Source organism: Poecilia reticulata, chromosome 7 (genome assembly GCF_904066995.2).
Source record: "Poecilia reticulata chromosome 7, P_reticulata-male-v2, whole genome shotgun sequence".
Classification (NCBI taxonomy): domain Eukaryota; kingdom Metazoa; phylum Chordata; class Actinopteri; order Cyprinodontiformes; family Poeciliidae; genus Poecilia; species Poecilia reticulata.
In genome coordinates, this window is record NC_088836.1 from 17895534 (window position 1) to 17916917 (window position 21384).

A 21384-nucleotide genomic window follows, 5' to 3' on the forward strand; every position below is an offset into this window, starting at 1 on the left:
GTTTTGAGTCTTTCATTCATGCTTGAGAAACCATTGAGCCTCCTGTGGCAGCCATTGAAGCTGCCTAAACACTTGCGCTCACAAAGCGCAACCTATTTCTATGCAGTTCCCCTTGGAGCTCACAGAGAACCCCTACCTTATGCCTTCCCCACTCGGTTCCTTCAAACTAGTGGCAGCAGCAATTAGGAAATAGATGGTGGATGTGCTAAGCTCAGTCCAATGCTTCCAAGGTTGTTGTGAACAGCATAATGGAGTGGTTTTAAAATTTAGAACGTATTGAATTGAATATTTAGGGTGAACTTCATTTTTTCCCCTGATTTATTTTTTCTCATATACTTGTGCTGCTTTATATGCGTTGGCTCGGTTACTTTATTTTGAGGCTTTTAACGTAACTGTGTGTTTGGTTGATTATTTTTCTGCATGAAAGTAAATGTTCAAAGTTTTTGAATCCTACACATACAATGAATCAAGTGAAAACCTGACCTAGCATCTTATTCTAAAAAACACAAAAAAACAATAGGAAAACGTAAAAATAAATTAACCAAAGAGTCACAAATGTGTTACGCCCCCTAGTGGGTAATAAAGTGCGGCCATCCAATCAACAGTCAAAGGTGTGAAAAATGACATGACTTTATTATGTCCAGTGCTTAAAGATAGACATATGGAATCTGATGTGACTATAGAGACATGACATTTCATGAAGTCTTTTAATCCAAGTGCTCCTTCCTGCAAGAGGAAGATGAGAAAAAACAAAACAGAGGATGCTTCTTTTCTGCATCAACGGGCAAAGCTCTTCTTTGATCTCTCTTCGCTTCAATGATTGTTGTCGCAGATGCAGTGGCTATGTACAGTGTTCGCAACAGTGATGTCATTCATGTACAAAAGAGAAAGAAAACTTTACAAATATTCTAAGAAAAGCGAAACAAAAAGACAAACACATTTCTGTTGTTAAAAAAAGGCAATAAAAAAAGAAAAAGAAAAAAGGAAGATCTCCAGTTATCAAAACTCTTTGCTATGATAAGGTTAAATTGCGGTAGGTCCAACGAATGATAGGAATATTCTCACATCTCACCACTTGCCACGAGTCTCTCAGTCTCTGGGGTCAAACTGTGTCAAACTGCACACAAACAGCCCAGTCGTGGTACACATTCTCATACGCCGACACCTATCATGTTTGCCAACAGCTCATCCACGAGATCAATAAGCCACTAAGCACCCAAACATCAGGTCACCGTTTCAAAGCGACATCAGAGTGGGTTTCAGAGGACGTCTCCTCCAAACCGAGGCCTCCTGGTGGTAGCAAGCAGCTTGAGAGCAGATTTAGGCCCAACTGTATTTCAGGCACAGATAGACTTTTAGGCATCACGTCTTTACTTTCACACCTTCAAAGGGAAGCAGAGGAACGTTGACCGAATATGGCAGTCTGAGGTACATCAGGGTTGAGGTGGGGGAGCACGTAGTTCTCCATTACCAGCACTTTCCTTTTCCTCCACCGTCCTTTATAACAGTCAAGATATGAGCAATAAATACTGTTACATACTAACTTCTAACATAATTTGTGCAAAAAAAAAAATTACAAACAGCTTTAAACTTAATTCTCATAACTTAATATGTGTGTCGAGACTTCTTTTTGAGTTCAGATAAAATCTCATGATATAAAAAAAAACAAATGAAGAGGAAGGAAACTATTTAAGCTTTGTTTCTTTTTTAAACAGCTGCTCTCCACTTCCCCTTGCAAGATCATATGTGAACAATAACCCAGAAGTCACACAGTGTACCTTTCTGTCACTAGCTCTCATTTTTTGAATGTGTGTTGTCTGTTCAGAAAGTAGGTGAGGCGATGGATGAAGGTGAATCGAGTACAAAATCCTACAAAATCAGCATTGTTAGCTGTTTTTTTTTTTTCCAACACAGCTTTGTGTTTTTAAAGTGATCTAAATAGAGAACTTACTGCACGCAAGCATAGTCAGAGACGGTAAACTTGATCAACAAGCTGTGTTTGTGTCCGTGTTTCACTTCTGCGGTTGTGAAATTGCCAACTCTAAGCCACTGATTATTTGAAGAGTCATGTCATTAGTCATTCATGCACGTTCCTTTTACATCTCCACAGCTTGGCAAACTGATCAACAGTAAGCGAGAAAATTATATAATAAAAAAAAAAAGAAACATTCAAGGCTATGTTCATAAATGCGTTTTCACTGGTGAGCACCTTTGCAAGGACACAGTCCACCAATGAGGCAGGACCTGGCAGAGGCTGCCACCTGCAGGATTTATCCATGAACTGCACTTTTTTGGCTATACCAGCAACCCCTCTTTCACCACAATCACTGACAAAGCTCTCTCTCAAGTCCCATTTTCGCAAGTAGAAAATAAAGTGCATTTTGGCCTTATGTCCAGTGACGGTCCAACTCACGGGGGGAAGCCGCTAACACAATCGGCTGAAATGAAGTGCCTGCCTTCAACGAAAACCTGTGAGCACCAGTAGCTGTAAAAAAAACAAAAAAAAAACGGTCGTTTCAACAGAATTAAAAGGGAACAAATGAGTCTTGATGGCTGGGATTACAGGTAATATTTTGCATCATAACATTTCCTTTCACCATGCACTTGCAGATAAAACAAAAACCCAATCTGGGACACCGAGGCAAGAGGAAGAACCATGTCTGATCATCACATTTTCTTTCCGACGTCGGTTTGTATTCCCGGTCCCTCGGAAGCAGGGCAGAGAAAACCCTTAGTTCATAACACCCCCCACCCCTCTTTACAGTTAGCTTTGAAGCTGCTCACTGAGCACACTATAATATTCACTCCAGAGTCCTTTAAACTCTCCTTTGATCCCCGCTGTCATCGGCTCAGAGTGTAGTCTGCAGACTGGGATCCAGGCAGCCTTCCCTCTCTGGAGACTCGATATAGTTGGCAGACTCCTGAAGCTTCAGCAACATGGCCATCTGGGAGGCAGAGGCAGGTTGAGAAAATCAAAGCGTCAGTCGACGAGGTTGTTTTCAAAAATTTACTTTTGCGTGTGTTAGATTCATCTTGAAATATTTCTTAAGTATTTGACGAGGACATATGATTTGTTAGTTCCTCATCTGTGTCTATAAGGAATTTTGCATGAGGCCTTTCTACACTGACTAATCAGTTTGGTTAACGGCTTTGTGAAAAGACAATTAAGCACCTTCAATTAATGTGCAAGCTGTGAGAAAGTGTGCAACTGTCCTTCCCACAATTTCTTCAAGCCACATTGAACTTTCTACAAAACATCAACATGTACACACTGTCTATGCTTTAAAGCAACCACAGTAGATGCAAATAATTTACTCTATTTTTAAAGAAGGTTTTTTTTTATTTATTCTTTTGCTTAAGGTTATTTGATAGAAAGGTCAAAGGTTTGATGAAGGGACAAGATCATCCCAGGGTAGAGTAAAACATTTATTTTTACTAACTTGTATGTCATTTTTGACATGCCATTTTTCATAAAATATAAATAAAAACAGTATTTTCCTGTGTTTTATTTTGCTTTTACATTGTGATATTTTGTGAGACGCCTGTCTTCAATGTTAGGTTAAACTTATGAATCCAAACCTGGCTGGGTTACGAGTCCTTTGGGCTTACCTGTCTCTAAACATTAGTAATTATACCAGCAGTAAGGACTGTTAACTCACCAGAGGGTCAGACTCCAGTGTGCTGGGTGGAGGTGTATCTTTGGGGGGCTTCTTCTCCTCACTGGGCAGCCCGATGCTGGGAGGAGGGAGGTGAAAGAGCCTGGCCTGGTCCTGCTGCGCATTTGGCCATGGCAGAGTGCCTCTCACCCACTCCACTGGATCCTCCCACACTGCTTTCTGACCATGCACCTTGGAGGACAGACAGAGAACAGGCTGTTGTTGCAGGAATTGTATTTTTACACATCTATACAACAAGTTTTACACTTGGGAAGTCAGCGTTCGCTCACCTTGATGCCGTCTTTGGCTCCCTCTTGGAGGTACGGTATGATGGAGTGGTTCCACAGGTCAATGAACCACTGCCTGAACTCTGCTACTGACACTGGGCATGACAGGAAGAAGCAGGGACCTGCAGGAGGGAATCCGTCTAGTCAAACCCCGGCTTATCCTTCTCAATAAAACTACAAAACCAGGTCAGGTTTAAACCAGAATACACCATGTCTCACCTATGAGAAAGTCTGATGTGCTGTGTTTCTCCAAAAAGGCGTGCAGGTGGTACCAGAGCTGAGGGATCCAGTCGAGGACACGTAGGAGTGTCTGGCGGCGTGTCGGGTCACGCTCCTCCTCCTGGTGGGTCTCCACGGCTTTACGGTGCAGATACCTCAGCAGGAACCCGTTGGCCGGCTCCACATTATTGGAGAACGTAACCATCCTATTGCAATTTTTAAGAAAAAGCTTATTTTGCAACCCATTGCTGTCAGAAATCCAGAGGCGATATCGTGACTTTCATGTGCTCACCTGAAGCTAAGGTGCAGGCCGTGATTAGACGTCATCCTCACAGGCTGATTGGTTGTTCCAATAATGTAAGGACTAAGACACAATCCGAGATGAGACTTTTAGCAAACCGCGTCACTCTTCGGTAACGTCCTACGTCCAACAAACCGAGCACCTACCATTTGTGATACTTGCAAGTGAGGGCTCCGTTGACGAGCTCAGTGATGGCCGCCGAATCGCTGATATCGTCTATGACAACAACCAACGGCACCTCCCCTCCGCTCTCTCTGTCAATCTGATTTGCCAGATTTGACAGGTACAACTGCAAATCCTGCAAATGTGAGGAAATACGACTTTTTCTCAAGCGAGATGATAACAACAAGCTGACGTGTGTCATTTTTCCAGCGAGCGTAGCTGTTAAAAACAGCTCAGAGGTGTGTTTTACCTTCTGTGACTGCCGGTGCATGTTGAAGGTGACGGCAGCACAGCGACCCAACGCACACGACTCGTGGTCGCTGTCCGACGTGTCGATCTGGCTGCGCTGCAGGAGGTAGTGGGCCAGATGCTGGGCCAGATATGTCTTTCCCGTCCCGCTGGGCCCAGACAGAACCAGGCGTCTGTGCTTCATTAGCAGACTGATGTAGTGCAGCATCATGGGCTTTGGTATCAGAGTCTCAAACACCAGAAAATCGACACTTTTTTCTCTGAGACCTAGAAAGGAACCGTTGGAGTTTTACCGTTTACCGTAGAACCGATTGAAATGGTGAATGGCAGCAACTGTGGATTATTTCAATAAAAAATAAAATGAGGATTATTCTGACGCTAAAAGAATTGGCACATTCTGTAAAGTTTTCATTTAACCACTTAAGCTTATTTTGTACAATACTAGAAATACATAAAACATAAAAATAATTCAACAGTTTTTAAAATAAATAAAGCAATAAAATAAATGTTTAATTGTCTCAAATGCTGTGACAGATTTCTTTTGATCATTTGCAGCAAAGGATACGTCTGAAAAAAATATATATATATATATTTCTACCATCAATATGTTAAAAGCTCTGCCCTTTCTGCTTTACTTATCAATACAGGTTAAAACTGATCTATTTATTTGGATTAACCAATTAATAATTGGATAGAGAAATGTGCTTAATGGGAGATTTTTTTCTCTCCTTTTTTACCAAATTTTAACCAGGTGAAATTAATACTATGCCAGTGGAGAAGTTTTGGGTAGAATAATTTTTTTTTCAAATAAAAGATGTAGCCTATACATTTTTTTCCACAGTTTTGACTTAATTACTGCTGTTACTGAATATTTTGTTCTTATTGCCATTAGTCAGTATACTAAACAATTAATAAACTACTAAATCAGTTGACAATTATTTTAATAATTCATTCATCACAATTAAACCAATCAGATGTTTTAGCCATGTAGTCAGCCATTATAATTATTCTTAAATTGTCTTTGTCGATATTTAAAAAAAACCAAAAATCAACCACAGAACATGCACTGCTCACCTTTCAAAGTTGCAAAAATTTGAACTGGGCCACTGCCGAGGCATTGATGGGGCAAGACCTGAGGCCTGTCGCCCCCTACTGTCCTCTGCACTCCTGGGTTCAGCTGGTACATGTGCAGAGAGTCGCAGGTCAAACCCAGGCTTCCTGTCGGGTCCACTTGACTCAAGTAGTCCTGAGCAATAAAAGAAAAGAACGTCACCATTAATACTGAGCTACATCATTTAGAGCAAAACCCTTTGGCTGAATATCGAGCAAAATGCTGAATTTAGACTCACTTGAAAGGTCTTAGCAATGAGGGAGTCGAGGCAGGTCCAGTCAGTTCGTTGGCTGATTGTCACTGAGCCCAGGCAGAATTCCTGCAGCTGTTTCCTGTCCTGCAGATGCAGAAGAGTGCACAGATTGCTCTGAAATAACAACCCCAATAATATCTGTGTTTGTTGCCGTTGGAAGGGTTTTTATGAATTTACCTCCACTTGGTCTCCGGTGCGAACCAGGACTTTTGCGCAGACCTCTTCATGCTGAGACGACGTACTTTGCAAGTCACAAGAAGACACTTCTGAGAGAAAGAATTAAGCAATTATATTAAATCATCAAAGAAATTGCAAGAGCTAAATGTTGACTGGGTTGTTCTTCACCTGGAGCTTTACAATCATTTAAGCTTAGGCTGAAGGACTTGGTGAGGGACATGCTCATCGGCGGATTCCCAGAAGGCCCCAGGAGAGAAGCCAGCCCCGACGGCTGAGAGGTGGAGGAGGTGGGACCCGGGCCGGAGGCAGGGAACTGACTTCCTGTTTTCAGGTGGTCGTTTTCTGCCTTTAGATTGTCCACGGTGGACTAGAGCACAAATAGATTACGTTTTAGCTACAAACCATACAGAAAAAAAAACAACCAAATCAACCAGCAGAATTCCTGAAACCCAAACCTGCATGTTGTTCATGGCCTCTCGGAGCTGCTCCAGCTGATGGGCAGAGCTCAAGGCCTCCAGACGGATGTCTGTCAGCTTCCTCTCTTTCTCCCAGAGTTCAGACCGTAACTCTGATACCGCTTTTTCACCATTGTCTCCCTCCTCCACTGTTTCCATGATCCTACAAAATAACCAGAGAAACATCATAACCAGAAACCCACAGAGGCATTTTTAAAAAATTGTTTCAAACCCGTTTGCGTGCTCACATGGAAGACGTGGCGGATGCTGACATTTTCAGCGACGAAGGCAGGTCCTCGCCCACTTCTCCTCCCTCGTGAGCCATCTTCGGCGAGTTGGGAGCCGAGGAGTCGGGGGTGGCGATTTCCTCGATGTCTGAGTAGGTTTTGGAGCCTTTTTTGATACTGAAAGCCTTGTTGAAGGAGCTCCTCAGCTGCACAGACACATGGAAGCAAACGCAGAAAGTCAATCAGCCAGGAAAAATCATTTAATAACTCTGGAGATTGAAAAAGAGGTAAGAGTTAAATAAATACAGACATGCTTCACATTAAGGAAAAAGTTTGTCATTTTTCAGATGCTGCAGTGGGAAACCCCACATGTACTGCATGTAACCCAGACATCAATATCTTTCCATTGGCCTCATCTATATTTAGAAATATTTGTTTTTCTAGAAAAAAAAAATCCTCGAGTTAAAAAAGATCAGTGAGTAAAGTTACCAAACTCCATTGTGCTTGTGTTTTCAATTTGTTACACCTTTGTTTTTAAATGTTGTGCAATTGTATGCTTTTCGGAGGAAACAGTAGGGGGCAGTAAACATTCACAAAATAATTACCTGATTACCTTATAAGTCCTGTTAACAGAAATTCAAACTTCTGTTTAACAAAGTTCAAATGTGTTGTCCAGCTGGAGCCAAATGGCGGTGAGTTGGATGTCATATTATGAGCCTGTACTAAAGTCAAATATAATTAAAGATTTCAATTTGTAGAAATATAACAGTTTGCAACAGTTTTGGATTTTCGTTTTTTTAAATTGTATCTATTTTCATGTGAAAAATTGCTTTAAAACATTGCTGAAAATAAGGAATTCTACAAATCTTATTCCTAATACCACAGTCACACAGGTGTGTTTCACTCGCTCATTAAAAAATGCCTTCGTGGGTAAATAATGTGATGGTAGACATCACAGTCCCTCACATCTATCATTGTAGAATCAAAATGTGATTAGCAGGTAAAGCCAGACTTCCACAAACTTTGTTGGATAACTTAAAAGACACAACAATAAAGAATGACTGTGACAGAAACTCCATCTTCTTTTGTTGTACTCGAAATGTCCAACAATGTTTCTACTTCACTGCCACTCCTATAACATTCAAGCCTTATTTTAATGGTGTAAATTTAAATGATCTAAACACCTTTCAGTTGAAAATGGGATAAAACTATGGGATTTGCTGATTGTGCTGCTTAATCACCTGTTATTACTATACATTACGTACAAAGTTGATTAAGTTTTTCTATATATTCTATGCTTTCAAACACCAAAGGAATATGTTTGACTGTGCAGGATTGTGTGTGCCACTGGTTTAAAAAAGTGCAATTAATCAGATTATGCTTTTTTTTAATTTTGAAAGAAGGAATCTAATACAAAGAAAATCTGTGGACATTTTTTGGATAAGGACAATTGGCAATTACACCACACCACAGGGTTCGGTTCTCAAACAGATACTGTATTTGTTACACTTTTAATTATAAAACAGAAAATGGATTGATTTGATTAGCTGCTCTGAGCGTCTTAAATAAACTCTAAAGGAAACCCATTTCTCTACAATGACAAACTATTCCCTTAAATTTTTTTGTTTAATTTTATAAGCAAACTGCTGAGTAACTAGACATAATTTCCATGTTAATCAAATTAATAACTTCTCACATTTATTCCGAAGAATACGACACAAGTTAATCACGTAAATAAGGAGAAACGCACTTAAGCACATCTAATGACAGTCAACTGAGCAGTGGTTAATTCTTTTAATGGCACATCATGTCTGCTGCTTGCCTCTCACGACTGAGTCATAACGCATCGATTTAAAGAAACAGTTGAAGATCAGGCAGCATTAATCAGCAGAGCAGCAAGTCAATCAGCAGAGATGAAGGGACTGTAGTTCAGACGACCCATCATGCTGTGTGCACGGAAATTATAGGAGTTTGTATGATTACGAGGTGACGACACTTACCTCAAAAACCTGAAATGGCCAAATAACACAACACAAAGGAGGGAGACAGTGGTCAGCCATGCTGCTCAGTCATTTTTTTTTTTTAGAGGATGAAGTTCACCAAAAAAATAAATAAAACAAGCTGTGAGTAAAAAAAAAAAAAAACACAGCTTTTGAAGTCCCACTCCTTCTTACCCAGCTCTTCTTCTTCTTCTTCTTTGCGTCTTGATCTTTCAAGCTGCCCACGCTCGACATGCTGGTCAAGCTGTTCAGACTGGAGATGCTCTCACATGAGTTCTGACGTCGGATGCGAATGTCTGAAAGACGGGAAGCTTCAAGTTAGTCACAACAGTTTGGAGGAGGAGGATGAGGAGGGAGAAATGCATGCATGGAGCGACTGCCTGGTTGATCTACAAACCTTTCATGTTATCTTGGTTGTTTAAGGCTCCGTGGATGACGGCCTGCGCTTCTTCATTCCTGGTCTTCAGAGATTCGATCGTCTCCCGCAGCTCCACCAGCTCTGAGTCCTGCACACATATTTCATAGGTCAAAATTAGTTTCCAGTCTTGGTTAGTGGATGCATGTTAGAGGTGAATGTATTAAATTGTGGACTGTAAATAAAGTACCAACGAGGATTAGCGAAGTTGTCTGAATGTACAGGAGTCAAGGAGTCAAACACCAACAGATTTTTGTTTTATCTGCATTCTGAATGACAAAGCGCCAAATCAGTGGAGCTATGCTGAAGTACTGGAAAAAGTTTAAAGTTTTATTTGATCCAACTGATTTCTCATTATGTTGTTTTTTTTCTCATTTTGCAAAGTACTAATTATTACAATATATTACATTTAGTTTTGTCCCAACATTGCAGCATTTTGGTGCAACTTCTGTTTAAATTCAGAGAGGTAGTTTAACGTGCTGAAGTAAACACTGCTTACATTGACACTGAAATAAAGTCAGACAGCCATGATGAGACTGTGTGTAATCTCTCCCGAAGGTTTCAGTAATAAGACAGAGACTCCAGATGAACTGAGTGTTTCTGCTCTGCTTGTTTTCTTCTAAAGCTGATGGCCTCTTTGCTCTCAGTGGAGCCACCCGGCCCATCTCAAGGTTAGACGGTGCTGAGCTCCATGCTGATCTGCACAGGTCACTGCACTGGCACTTACAACAAAGACTTTTCTGGTCCGGTACAGACCAGACTTTCAGAAGAAGCAGCAAGGCGTGATGATCTCCGAGAGACTCCTCATGCATGCCCTTATATCAAACACAGCCTCAGGCAGTGATGAGTTCGTTTAAACCCAAACTAGTCACAGGAGTGACGGGCCGGAGCTGCAGGTGCACATGCATGCTTGTCAGTTCAACTTAAAAAGTGGTTTTTATTCGTTTTCCACATCTTTCTTCCATACTATTTGTTCGTGATTGCCCGGCCTCTAATCCACATTTAGCTCCTGCTGCAGGCTGTGATCAAAGTCGCCTCACGGAGCTCCGGCTCGTTAAGCTCGCTGCTCTTTAGATAAGGGTGGTGTTGGAATCTGGGTGGAATCTGTCTGGTGTGTGTTAGAGTTTGAACGTGCAGCTGGAATGGTACCTTTTGTTCGTGGCTTATCGACAGACTCTGCAGCCGAGCTGTCATCATGGCCAGGCTTTGCTCGAAGGCAGCCACAAGGTTTGCCTGTTCACAAAAGATGAAAATCTTAAAATTAAGTTTTTAAGTAGTTGTCTCAGAGAGGATGTGCTTACAGAGTTCATTTTTAGGTCTAAAATGGCAAAACATAATTTAGACATTGATTAGCTAGATTGCTCTCCTTTAAATCGTTAAAGGACACAAAGGTTGAACAGGACGCCATTTTGCAATATCCACCTCTTTTCTAATCTCTTCCTTTGTGGCCTAGGAGAGGAGAGAAAATTATGTTCTGCTCTATAACACAAGGCTAGCAAAAATAATAAAATGTATCCAGTTCACCAAAATTTTGTGTCTGGAGCATTTGTTCTGGTTTTAACAAGGTCTGTACATCTCTCAAAGGAAGGCGTAGATGACTCGTGTTTTGTACGAAGCTATGCCTAATGTCTGTCGGAGCGCTGACTGACATTCGGCAGAAGGAACCAGTTACCAAATGTCACAGAAGATGATACTATTTGTTTTTTTTTTTTAAAACAAGGCTAGAAAGTTATGCGGCCGACGGAAACAGACGTGATACATACATTCGCTGTTAGCTGTGTGGTCAGATTGGAAACCTTCTCCTGCGATGACTCCAGCTCTCTCCTTAACATGCGGATTTGCTGTGTTGAAAAAAGAAAAAAAAATAGATGTTAAATTATATGATTTAAAGCATCACTTTAAGAGTGTCTGACATATTACTCAATAAATGAAAAGATGGTGACCAAAGAGTGATGAGGCGACTTGTTTACTCAAAAACGACAAGGATGGGCTTGATGGATGAAAGGGGAAAAAGGAGATGAGACAGCGAGCGTGACTAGGCTGTGAAGAAAACACTCACCTCTCCCTGAATCCTTTCCTCAGCCTCGGGAAGGAGGGAATCAAAGACAAGAAGTTAGAGAGGACAGCGGGGGTAGGAGAGAAGTGGAGAGGAAAGGAAAGCATAGGAGACTAAATAAGGTGCTGATCATTATCTCAGGTGTGCGCTGTTTAAAGCATGAAGCAAGAAAAAAAAAAAAAAAAGCATAACTCCCTCCACTTTCCAAACCAACAGTCATACCAAAAAAAAACAACTAATCTGTATCTACCTGATTCTGCACGCTGCCCACACTCACCGAAGAGTAGCTCGACGAGGCGTTTGAGGCCAGGGAGAGAACAGACCCATGAACTGGGAAGTGAACGTTAAGACAGACAAAGTTAAGAAAATGCTGCACGTAGATTACGTTGATAAATAAACCGCGAAAGTAATCTAGTGCTTCACCTTCATCATTGGGCTCCCTGTCCCTGAAGGATCCAGAGCGAACCATCCCCATGCTGCGCGGACGTTCGGCCAGGGACATGGTGCTGCCCAGTGGCGACGCGCTGTAGAGCTCCATGGAGGCGTCTTGTGTCGGGATGCTGTTGGACCGGGTCATCCTGTTGGGTCCGCCTATGGGGCTGGGTACTGTTGTGACAGCAGAGATATCGAAAAAAATATTCGTCAAAAAATAACGTGGAGCTCCGGCGAGATGGTGCAAATTATTAGCCGGTGTTTGATACAGACCCATACTGGTCTTCGAGGTGCGGGGCAGGGAGGTGGGTGAGGACAGCAGTGGGAGGGTGAGGGAGTCCGTCATACTGAGGACGGTATGCGAGTGTCTCCTCTCTCCTTTCTCTTTTGCTTCCTCCTCGGGCTGAGAGGGTCCACTGAAGCTGAAACGAGAGCGGAAAAAGTCAGCCACCCAAAAACTGATAAAACTGAAGGTTTGGAGCTTCAAAATGACATTTTTTGGGAATCGAATAAAACTTTTTTGTGCATAATGGTCAAAAATGATGCCTTATAACACACTAAATAGGATATGGGTAAAGCTTTAAAATAAACCTGACTTTTGATGTGGTAGCATAATCTGCACCGAAAGACCAAAAGCCAACCTATAATTTATGTGCATTTTTTAAGGGGGAGGGAGACTGCAAATTCAGAAACGATTGTTTATTATACCATGTGACACAGAGGCACATTTGTATTAATAACGGTTCAAATCAGAATAACAAGAAATGGTTTATAGTTTAAGAAATGGCTACACGAATAACTCAAAATCAATGTTTAATAAAAACGTTTTGAGAAATAAAACATTTCACTGAGGATGGCAGACGCACTGGTGCAGTTCATTGTTTCGGTTGTCTAATTGCAAATCAGCAGGCATGGCTACAAACACCCACAACAGCATTGGGTATCTCCTGAGTAATAAAGCAGCCTGTACCATAGAGTCCGTATTGATCCTGAACACAGGGATAAACCAAGCAGTGGATTTAAGAGAATAACTCTGTGTGTGAACTCACATACCTTAAACCTTTCTTTGGCAGTGTGTTTCTGTCTCTCTGGGAACTGTGGAAATGAAAGAAAGTCGTTATGCGAGCACTAGTGCAGGGACTTATTAAGCTCTCAGGAACAGGCACAAAGAGGCGAATACAACTGGCAGGCAGCTTGTGGCAGCCAGTAATTATGACTACAACCAGAGCTGCTGGTTTAGCGCTGATAACAGGCCTGTGGTAATAACGTCTCAGCAGCTCGTTAATGTGTACATGTGCGTAACAGGTTAACTTTACTTGTTTTTACAGCTTTTCATTTAAAAATGTCAACAGTTTCCACAGTTAATACTAATCCAAATGCAAAAAAAAAAATAAAAATTACTCTGCGGCTATTAAAAATAACAAATAAAATAAAAACAATAAATAAAATTCACTAATATTTAAGCACCTTGCTCATCAATATTTTCTCTTTTGACCAAAACCAAAACAAAAAATAGTGGATTAACTACAAAAGCCATTTTCAAAGTTCATTTTCAAATTCAAATTGGCACACGCTTAAGACATGCAGGTATAAAAACTTCCTAGTGTTTTGCAGTTGCCACAGTTTCACACCTGCGTCTACATGAACTGTACATAGATCTAGCCATATGTCTGCTTAATTTGTTAATGGGAACCTGTGGTTCAAGTTATACTCTACAAGACCCTAAATCAACAAGTGTCAAAGTTTAGACTCTGGATCCAATCTTTAGTCCATCCAGTGTGTGGCACAGAAAATGGGCACTTATATAATTGGACTTGATAAAACAACTCTTGCGTTTCCCAACAATCTGGGTGAGAGTGTACAGTTTACACCAATGTTCACAGTAAAAGGGCTTTGTGGAACCCTGGCTTAGGAGATTGGGCACAACATGTTATATTTCACAGTAGGTTGCTACAGATTGTAACTGATTATTTTCTGTAAGTTTTACTACAGTTTGAACTTTAATTTCAATTTATTTATCTTTGGGTAAAAGAGAAAAACCCGTTAGTCAATCATGTTTCAGTTAAAATTCCTCATTATGTTTTATATTCAAAAATTAGGCTCTCAGTAAAACAATTGTGCATCTCAAGGGTCAATTATCTTGCCTATTATACTAAACCAGTTTAATAGTTTAATAAAAAGGACTTGTTTATTCATTGGCTCTTAACATCATCCAGAAATGTGACTTGGATGTTTGAACATGAAGTTTGAGAATATAGGAGTCCTTTGTCTATCACTTCCATAACTGACCAGAAGGTGGGGCTAGATTGTCGGGGTTTTTTTTTTATTAAGTCTTTTTGAGGTAAAACAGTATATGACAAACTTATTGATTATATTTCATCAGGAGTTGACTGACCTGTCTTTGAGTGTGATTGAGGCTTTACTCCCAGAGCTCCAGCTGGAAGGAGGGTCTCTGTCCACTTCTCGGTCTTTGTCTTGAGACTCTAAGGCGTTGGTGCTTCTCCCCAAAGTGCCCCTCACCCTCTCTTTATCCCTCTCCTGGGGTTCTGGAGCCAGACTCATCTGTAAGGGCAGAGACTCCAAACTGCGATGTAGTCCTGATGTGCGAGGGTAGAGCAAGGGAGAGGTGCTGCCTTCACTCCCGCCAACACCGAGAGAAGTGACCTGCCTCGGTCCCAGGCCAATGCCGGAGCCGGAAAAGCAGGCTGAGGAGTTCACATTGAGTATAGGTGCGGGGCTGGGGGTCAAACAGGGGCTCGTTGACATTCCTGGTGAGTTTGAACGTTCTTGGAGCTTAGAGTAGGGAGGGATCTTTGGAGGCAGACCGTCCTGAACATCTATGTCCAGACTGTTGGAGTTCAGCTTGTCCAGTTGGGCCATGGATGGAGGCTTTGCCAGACTGCGTACCCCAGACAACCTGATGGAAAGACAATGATAATGTTGCAGCAATTATGTAGCGATTTGTTAAAGTGCATGTAAAAATGGATGAGTAAATCAGAGCATAGGAGTATGAATACCTCTGGGTGTTGGGTGAAGACAGATCCATGCCCTTGACACTGCTGGGCGGTCTGAGCCCATGAAGCTTCCCTCCATTCTCTGAAGGGGTCTGAGCAGGATTGCCCTTCAAAGGCCCATTTCCACACTCAGAGTCTGACACTACTGCTTTAGCTTTGGCTCTCTCTTTCTCCTTTTCTCTGTCAGTTTGGTTGACAGGACTGGGACTGGGAATCCCACGTCCTCCAGTCTTACCAGAACTTAGTCCTGAGCTGGGTTCCTTGAGCCTAGAGCCCTGCGGCGATGTTGTTGAAGGCTTTGTTAGCCCAGAGCTAGTGTCCACGGTGGTGCTCATTGGGCGAGCTGAGCTCGGCCGGGTCAGCGTCAGGGTGCTGGTCTTCGCAGGACGAGGCAGGGAGCGGTACTGAAGAGAGGTTCTGGCATTTGAAGACAGAAAGCCGCTTTGGTCACTGTTTGAAACATCCAGACTTGTCTTACGTCCTCCGCCACCTGTACATGGTTTAACGGGAATACCAGATGTTTTGGGAATCTTCCCCATAGCTGCCGAGCCGCTGGGCACGGAGCTGATGCCTGAACTCCCAACAGTGGGTGTGCTGGGAGTGTTTGCAGTGCTGCTGGTAGACGTGGGGGTCTTCTTGAAGCCGAAATTCCCACCAGCTGAAGGCCTGACCAGGCCAGATGGGGGTTTTCGCTGCTCACCGCTTCCAGTGCCATTTCGATGGTCTTTACCTGCATCAGAGGAAGAGCGCTGAAGTCCCGAAGCCTTCACTGATAGCCGGGATTTGTCCAGGGGCTTCCCATCTGACTTCACAGAACCTACGGTTGGAAAAACAACAGCGATGACTTTCAACAGCATCAAGAAGGTTGGGTGTGAAGACTGAGACTAACCACTCTACAAAAGGACACAATATCTAATCTGAAGCCCTAAAAGGCCTGACTGTCTGCTGATAAAACCGAATCCCTGTTTCAGCAGAACTTTAGCAAGCTGGCCAGACTACAGCCACACACACTGTTATCACACCGTTACTCCTCTTTTCCATCATGATGACCTAAAATAGTTGTCAGTTTCCAGTAAGTGTTCGAGCTTTCCAGTAAGTACATTTCTAAATGTCCCAGCTGTGGAGTGCTGGGATGTACATGAGCAGCATGGCATGGAAAAGTAACTCGTCTGTATGGGGAAAAAAAAAAAACAAAAAAAACCTCAGTTTAACTTAAAATTCTATACTTGAGAAGTCCTTTGGTGATAAAAAAAGCAGGTAAAAGGAAGGGGATTTTGATTCCTTTTCTCACATTTCTCAACATACAGATTAATTGGATTTGCTTGGACGTTACAGAGAAAAATAATCTATTTGACACAGGAAGGCTCCACTCTATCCACCACCCACACAAAGTCCTTACTCCTTACACTCATGATTCGTATCTAATGGGAGTCATTATGTGAGGTTTATAAACCAGTCGTTAACAGAGTCGAAGAAGTGCTGTTGCACGAGGCCCACCAGCAGGCAGCCTGTGAACATCTGGAGTTATTTAAAAGTATTTAGAAACCCACAAAAGACACATACACACACACACACGCACACACACACACACACACACACACACACACACACACACACACACACACACACACACACATATTTGAACAGCTTTCACCCACCCCATTCCCAACACAAACTCACAGTTCCCCGTGTTCAGATAATGACACTGACAAGAGATTACTCCTGGAGTTCTAATGTAAATGGGAAAATTGGGTTTATGTGTCAAGTCATAAACTAAATCCATTGTGCAACCACAAAGCGACTTGTTCCAAGAACATTTGAAAGAAGGAACACACTAGTTGCAGTGAAATACACAAACGGAGTCCGGGCGTATGTATTAGTTTCAGCATAAAGACGGTTGATTCACAGACACCCCAACTATGACTCAAGCAGAAGAGACCCTGAATTACTACATGTCCCGACAGAAAACGCCTGCGTTACATATGTATTCCAGACAGACTCTTTACGACATCCACAACACTGACATTTTGAACCTTTAAGCAAACTGACTCAACATAGAAAGCTCCAATTTTAAAGAGTTTACAGGCTATATTGTGATGATATATTTAACTTGTCTTACACTCAAAACTGTCACCCTCATTCAGACCTAATCCTGCTATTAACAATACAGCTGGCCTCTTCTCCAAACTTTGCCATGGTTGTTAATGAGCTGCTTTACAAGATTGCATTTATCTGAAGGGTTTTTAAATAAGCAGTTTTCAGGCTCGTGTTGAGCAGCTGAGCACTGATATAATGACCAATTCCTGCAAGTTTGCAGAGTGGATAACAAACTAGAAGACAGAGCTGAAGCTTTAGAGTTAATCAGGAATTACTGAACTTATAAAGCTGTTTATGACCCACACATTAATAAAAAAACAAATATATATATATATGAATATGTTTGACAGCATTCGTTTCTCAGAGTACAAAGCAAAGTATGCTTTAAAGTCTCTCTCTATGTGAAATTACTGATGTATATTTAGTTGAAAGAAGAAAATGTCTAGAAAAGTGTATTTTTATTTACGCTAAACTTGTATTATCTAAGCTTTTTTTCCCCTTTTGTTTAACATTTCTTCAGTAATGATAAAGACATTTACAAATCAATGGCAGACAGAAACAAAGACTTTTGCCAAACCTCAGTCATAAACTGTGCTGTGAATACAGTATTTTGATTTGTCTCATTTTCTCATGGTGGTAAAATTTACAAACTTCTGCAAAAAAAAAAGTCTGCTTTTATCTGGCCTCATCTTCTGAATATTTACTGTCTCAAACGTAGGGGGTAAAATAAATGGCGATGTTGGCAGATTCCCATCCAATAACAATCAAAGCCTGGCACACACAGATCACAGGCTGGCCCAGCACACTTGTTTGGCATATCTTTCATTTCAACAGCTGGCAGCGCAAACACAGGACGGTCCCACAGAGGGACGGCTGTTTGCACATCCAAACTGCACAGAGCATCGTTACTAATGTATCCTGTTGTTTTGTTCATCTACTGGGTGAGCGTGTGTGCGTGTGTATGTGTGTGCGCGCGCGTACATAAGCAGTACACAGATGGTGTGCTTAACAGGCATCTGCACAATCCCCACCATTGTGTTCTTCATGTGTGTGAGTGGGGAAACTTTTTAAGGCTGGCACAAGCTCAGATGACTGCATAGGCACATATCCTAAAGTCTTGATTTCAAAGTTAAAAATTCACTCTGTCCAACACCAAAAATAGAGCTGGAATTGTAGGGGATATAAGGCGGGGGAAAAAAAAAAAAAGCACTGTTGCTGTGTGTTTGGCTGGCAGGAAGGGTGTGGGTGGTGATGGGCATTTGATACATGGCACCACTTTCTGGCCCAGAGGGTGGGCTGCAGCTGTGGGTGAATGTGTCTCACAAAGACAGGGAGTGTGTCCGCAAAATGCGTGGGTGTAAGACAGCCAGAAAGAAAGGAGAATTAACAGAAAGCTGGAGAAATCAGCTCATCTGTTGAAGTTAATTCAACAGTATATTTTACTTTGCCATTTGCTCCAGAACTCACCTGCTACTTTGAGGCCGCCCTGGGAGGTGTGTGTGATCGGGGAGGTGACTCCCACAGGTGGGTTTCTCCCTTTCTTCAGTCCATGTCCCTGACTGATGGTCTGCGGTTTCTTCAGCTCACCCTTCTCTCCTTTCCACTTGTTGGCTGACTCAGACTTCAAGCTTCCCGTGTCGAAGGAGCTGCTGCTTTTGCTTTTGCGACCGGGCTTGCTGTCATCAGAGTCCCAAGACAAACCGCTTTCCACCAGAGATCTCTTCTCTGCATCCGTGCGCATCTACAGAGCAAAACACAAACATGTATAGTGGTAACTTGCCTCAAAAAGGTCTGAGAAAACAATGTGCATTATCTCACAACAAGAAAACAGTATTTACTTGTGACCTTCACTAGGCTTTTACTTGAGTGTGTTTTTGTCTTGCTAAACTGTTAAATCACACACCCACAAAAGACAAGGTGTGTAACACTGAAGAAACAGGTCATTTTTAGATTTTCTACTTTCCTCCAGTGAAGTTTTTATAAATTCATTCTATTGACTGAAGTTTTCAATGAAAAATCAAAAGTATTCTTGAAATTAAAAATGACTGTCTTTTTTAGATAGCAAGAGAGATCACATCAACTAACTTTTCTCTCAATAGCAGATATGGATGCACTCATTCATTAAAATTGAAAATACAGAAAGTGTTTGAAAGAGTGACCCATAAACTAGCGCTGAATATGCACCGAACTTCTTTCTTTTTACGTTTCAGGTGTAAAATGAACAAAACATGAACAAAATATGTTTTGAAACATGTAACATATGTGGATATGTGTCCCAGACATTTTATCTAAAGTTCTTTAAAAGGTGGACATTGACTCAAGCTGTTTTATAAAAAGATAAACCACACTTTATAGGCTTAGAGTCCCACTTAAAGAGACATGAACCCTAACCAGACTCGCCGACTCATCTTGATGACTCCTGAACAGAATAACTCATCCAAATCAATCAAGCTAAAAAAAAAACATGTGTCAACTTTGTACTCTAAATACTTTTGCATCTTCTGTTTATTCGTCTCTAAATGCGGTGGAGGGTGACAGCTACAAGAGAAACAATGCAACAAAACATTAGACACATACACAGACATGAACACTAAATCATAGAAACTGTTAAAACACTTTTGTCCTACACAAAGAAACCAGACAGCCCTGTCCGGTCTGAACATAATCCAGAACGGAAGAACATCAATGCTAAAAATGAGAGAGAAGAAATATCAGGTCCGTCATCAAGTCAGGCAAGTTTCTGTCTATGCTTTTGTGTGTGTGTGCAAAGGCTCACCAGTTACACAATTCATCAGATAGTTTCTGAATGTGTGTGAGAGGGTTTGTCTGTCAGTTTAGAACATCACACACACACACCCCGCGATTCCCACGGGATTCAGATTGCTAAATACCTTTTTTTTTTATGAAAACAACATAACCCACAGCCAGAGTCATATAACCAGAGAAAACCCTAAGCTGGTGCTGCATGTTCAGCTTGCTGATAAAACAGTGTCATTTCCTCAAACACATTAACTGATGACTGAAGCAGAAGCTGTGAGATGCCTATCTGTACAAGCAGCAAAGTATCAACAACGCACAGAGATAGACAGAGATACGGGGAGGAACACTGCACAAATACGGAGACCGACTGGAAATACAAGTTGCTATAACACGTGTATGTTGTCAACAAACATGTCGAAATGAGAGAAATTGCACGGCTGACCTTAAGAGGTTTTATGTTAGAGATGGAAATTAAAACAGGCCAAACAGACCAGCGCATGGATTTGGGGACGAGGAGACAAGGAGCCATGTGTATTAGACTTTGTGGGGTGCATAATGATGCGATGCAAGGTTGCCATGGTGATGATGCCACGGGGTCTAATGGTTGCCATGACTCCTGTGCCTAGGCGTGGTGGGAGGCAGCGAGTTTCTTCCGGCTCGTTGGCCCGGTTGCAGGAGTGCAGATGGTCCTGCATGGGTGTGTGTGTGTGTGTGTGGACAGACGGCTGCGCTCTAGACCTGTCCTTTGGTATATACGCGAACAGACAAAGACTCGCACTCCCTGCATCCATGTGCTGCGGTTGCTATGGTTACACTGATATCCTCTCTCTTTCTACCTCCCTCTGTCTATCGCTGTCTCTCTGCTTCTGAAATCGCACCACATTAGTCAGACTCGCCACACTGCGGAGGTGTGACCTAAATCAGGCGGTCTAAGAAAATACACACACATGTATTTAGGTCCAAGTAGCTCCACAGGGGTCTTAACAAATACTTCAATCCTCCACTTTGTGGGGACAACAGGACAGTTGTCCACAGCAGAGCTACTTCGCATCTATACATTAGAAAACAATAATTCCATCTAGAAAACATTTGTTGCTTTCTAACTGCAGATAATCAGACTATACAGAGATGAGAAAAAGCTTTTCATCATAGATTTCTTTTGGATTTGTAACTTTTAAACTATATCTAAAACAGCCTGTATGAAACTGCATGAAAAAGCAAAATTGATGTCAATTTCACAAGCCGTGCCCCTGCCTATATATATTTATGCCCCCCCTAATATATGTTTTTGTCTTAAAATATAAAATCATTATTTGATTGATATATGTAATTTGTTTTTAACAAGCTGAAATATTTCACTGGGACAAAAGGGCAGAGTACACAAGTTTAATGCAATGTCTAGACCGGCTGACTAGGCAAAATCTAAACTTGGAACCCTTAAATGAAAGCTTCAAAGCTGTGCGGCTGCTTCATATGGAGTTTTCTAAAAAGCAATCGGCGCTGATTAAAGTCT

General features: G+C 41.8%; 1 protein-coding gene across 16 annotated transcripts in view; it reads right to left on the bottom strand.

The window, feature by feature from the left end:
• Nucleotides 1-614: 614 nt before the first annotated feature.
• Nucleotides 615-21384, bottom strand: part of nav1a (neuron navigator 1a) — a 95933-nt gene continuing 75163 nt past the window's right edge. For 8 of the 16 annotated variants that reach the window (XM_081609023.1, XM_081609021.1, XM_081609022.1 and 5 more), the window contains 25 exons: nucleotides 18579-18852; nucleotides 15018-15831; nucleotides 14396-14917; nucleotides 13054-13095; nucleotides 12274-12422; nucleotides 11992-12174; nucleotides 11819-11898; nucleotides 11572-11595; nucleotides 11276-11353; nucleotides 10662-10745; nucleotides 9495-9603; nucleotides 9272-9393; nucleotides 7119-7303; nucleotides 6871-7033; nucleotides 6584-6782; nucleotides 6416-6504; nucleotides 6224-6322; nucleotides 5949-6120; nucleotides 4876-5141; nucleotides 4610-4761; nucleotides 4455-4526; nucleotides 4163-4368; nucleotides 3947-4065; nucleotides 3660-3848; nucleotides 615-2945 (listed from right to left, as the gene is read on the bottom strand). In XM_081609023.1, the coding sequence (XP_081465149.1) occupies nucleotides 2850-2945; nucleotides 3660-3848; nucleotides 3947-4065; nucleotides 4163-4368; nucleotides 4455-4526; nucleotides 4610-4761; nucleotides 4876-5141; nucleotides 5949-6120; nucleotides 6224-6322; nucleotides 6416-6504; nucleotides 6584-6782; nucleotides 6871-7033; nucleotides 7119-7303; nucleotides 9272-9393; nucleotides 9495-9603; nucleotides 10662-10745; nucleotides 11276-11353; nucleotides 11572-11595; nucleotides 11819-11898; nucleotides 11992-12174; nucleotides 12274-12422; nucleotides 13054-13095; nucleotides 14396-14917; nucleotides 15018-15831; nucleotides 18579-18852 (4488 nt within the window). In that variant the 3' untranslated portion in view covers nucleotides 615-2849. The remainder of the gene's footprint in view (nucleotides 2946-3659; nucleotides 3849-3946; nucleotides 4066-4162; nucleotides 4369-4454; nucleotides 4527-4609; nucleotides 4762-4875; nucleotides 5142-5948; nucleotides 6121-6223; nucleotides 6323-6415; nucleotides 6505-6583; nucleotides 6783-6870; nucleotides 7034-7118; nucleotides 7304-9271; nucleotides 9394-9494; nucleotides 9604-10661; nucleotides 10746-11275; nucleotides 11354-11571; nucleotides 11596-11818; nucleotides 11899-11991; nucleotides 12175-12273; nucleotides 12423-13053; nucleotides 13096-14395; nucleotides 14918-15017; nucleotides 15832-18578; nucleotides 18853-21384) is intronic. The other 8 variants (XM_081609032.1, XM_081609027.1, XM_081609034.1 and 5 more) reach the window with 5 other exon arrangements.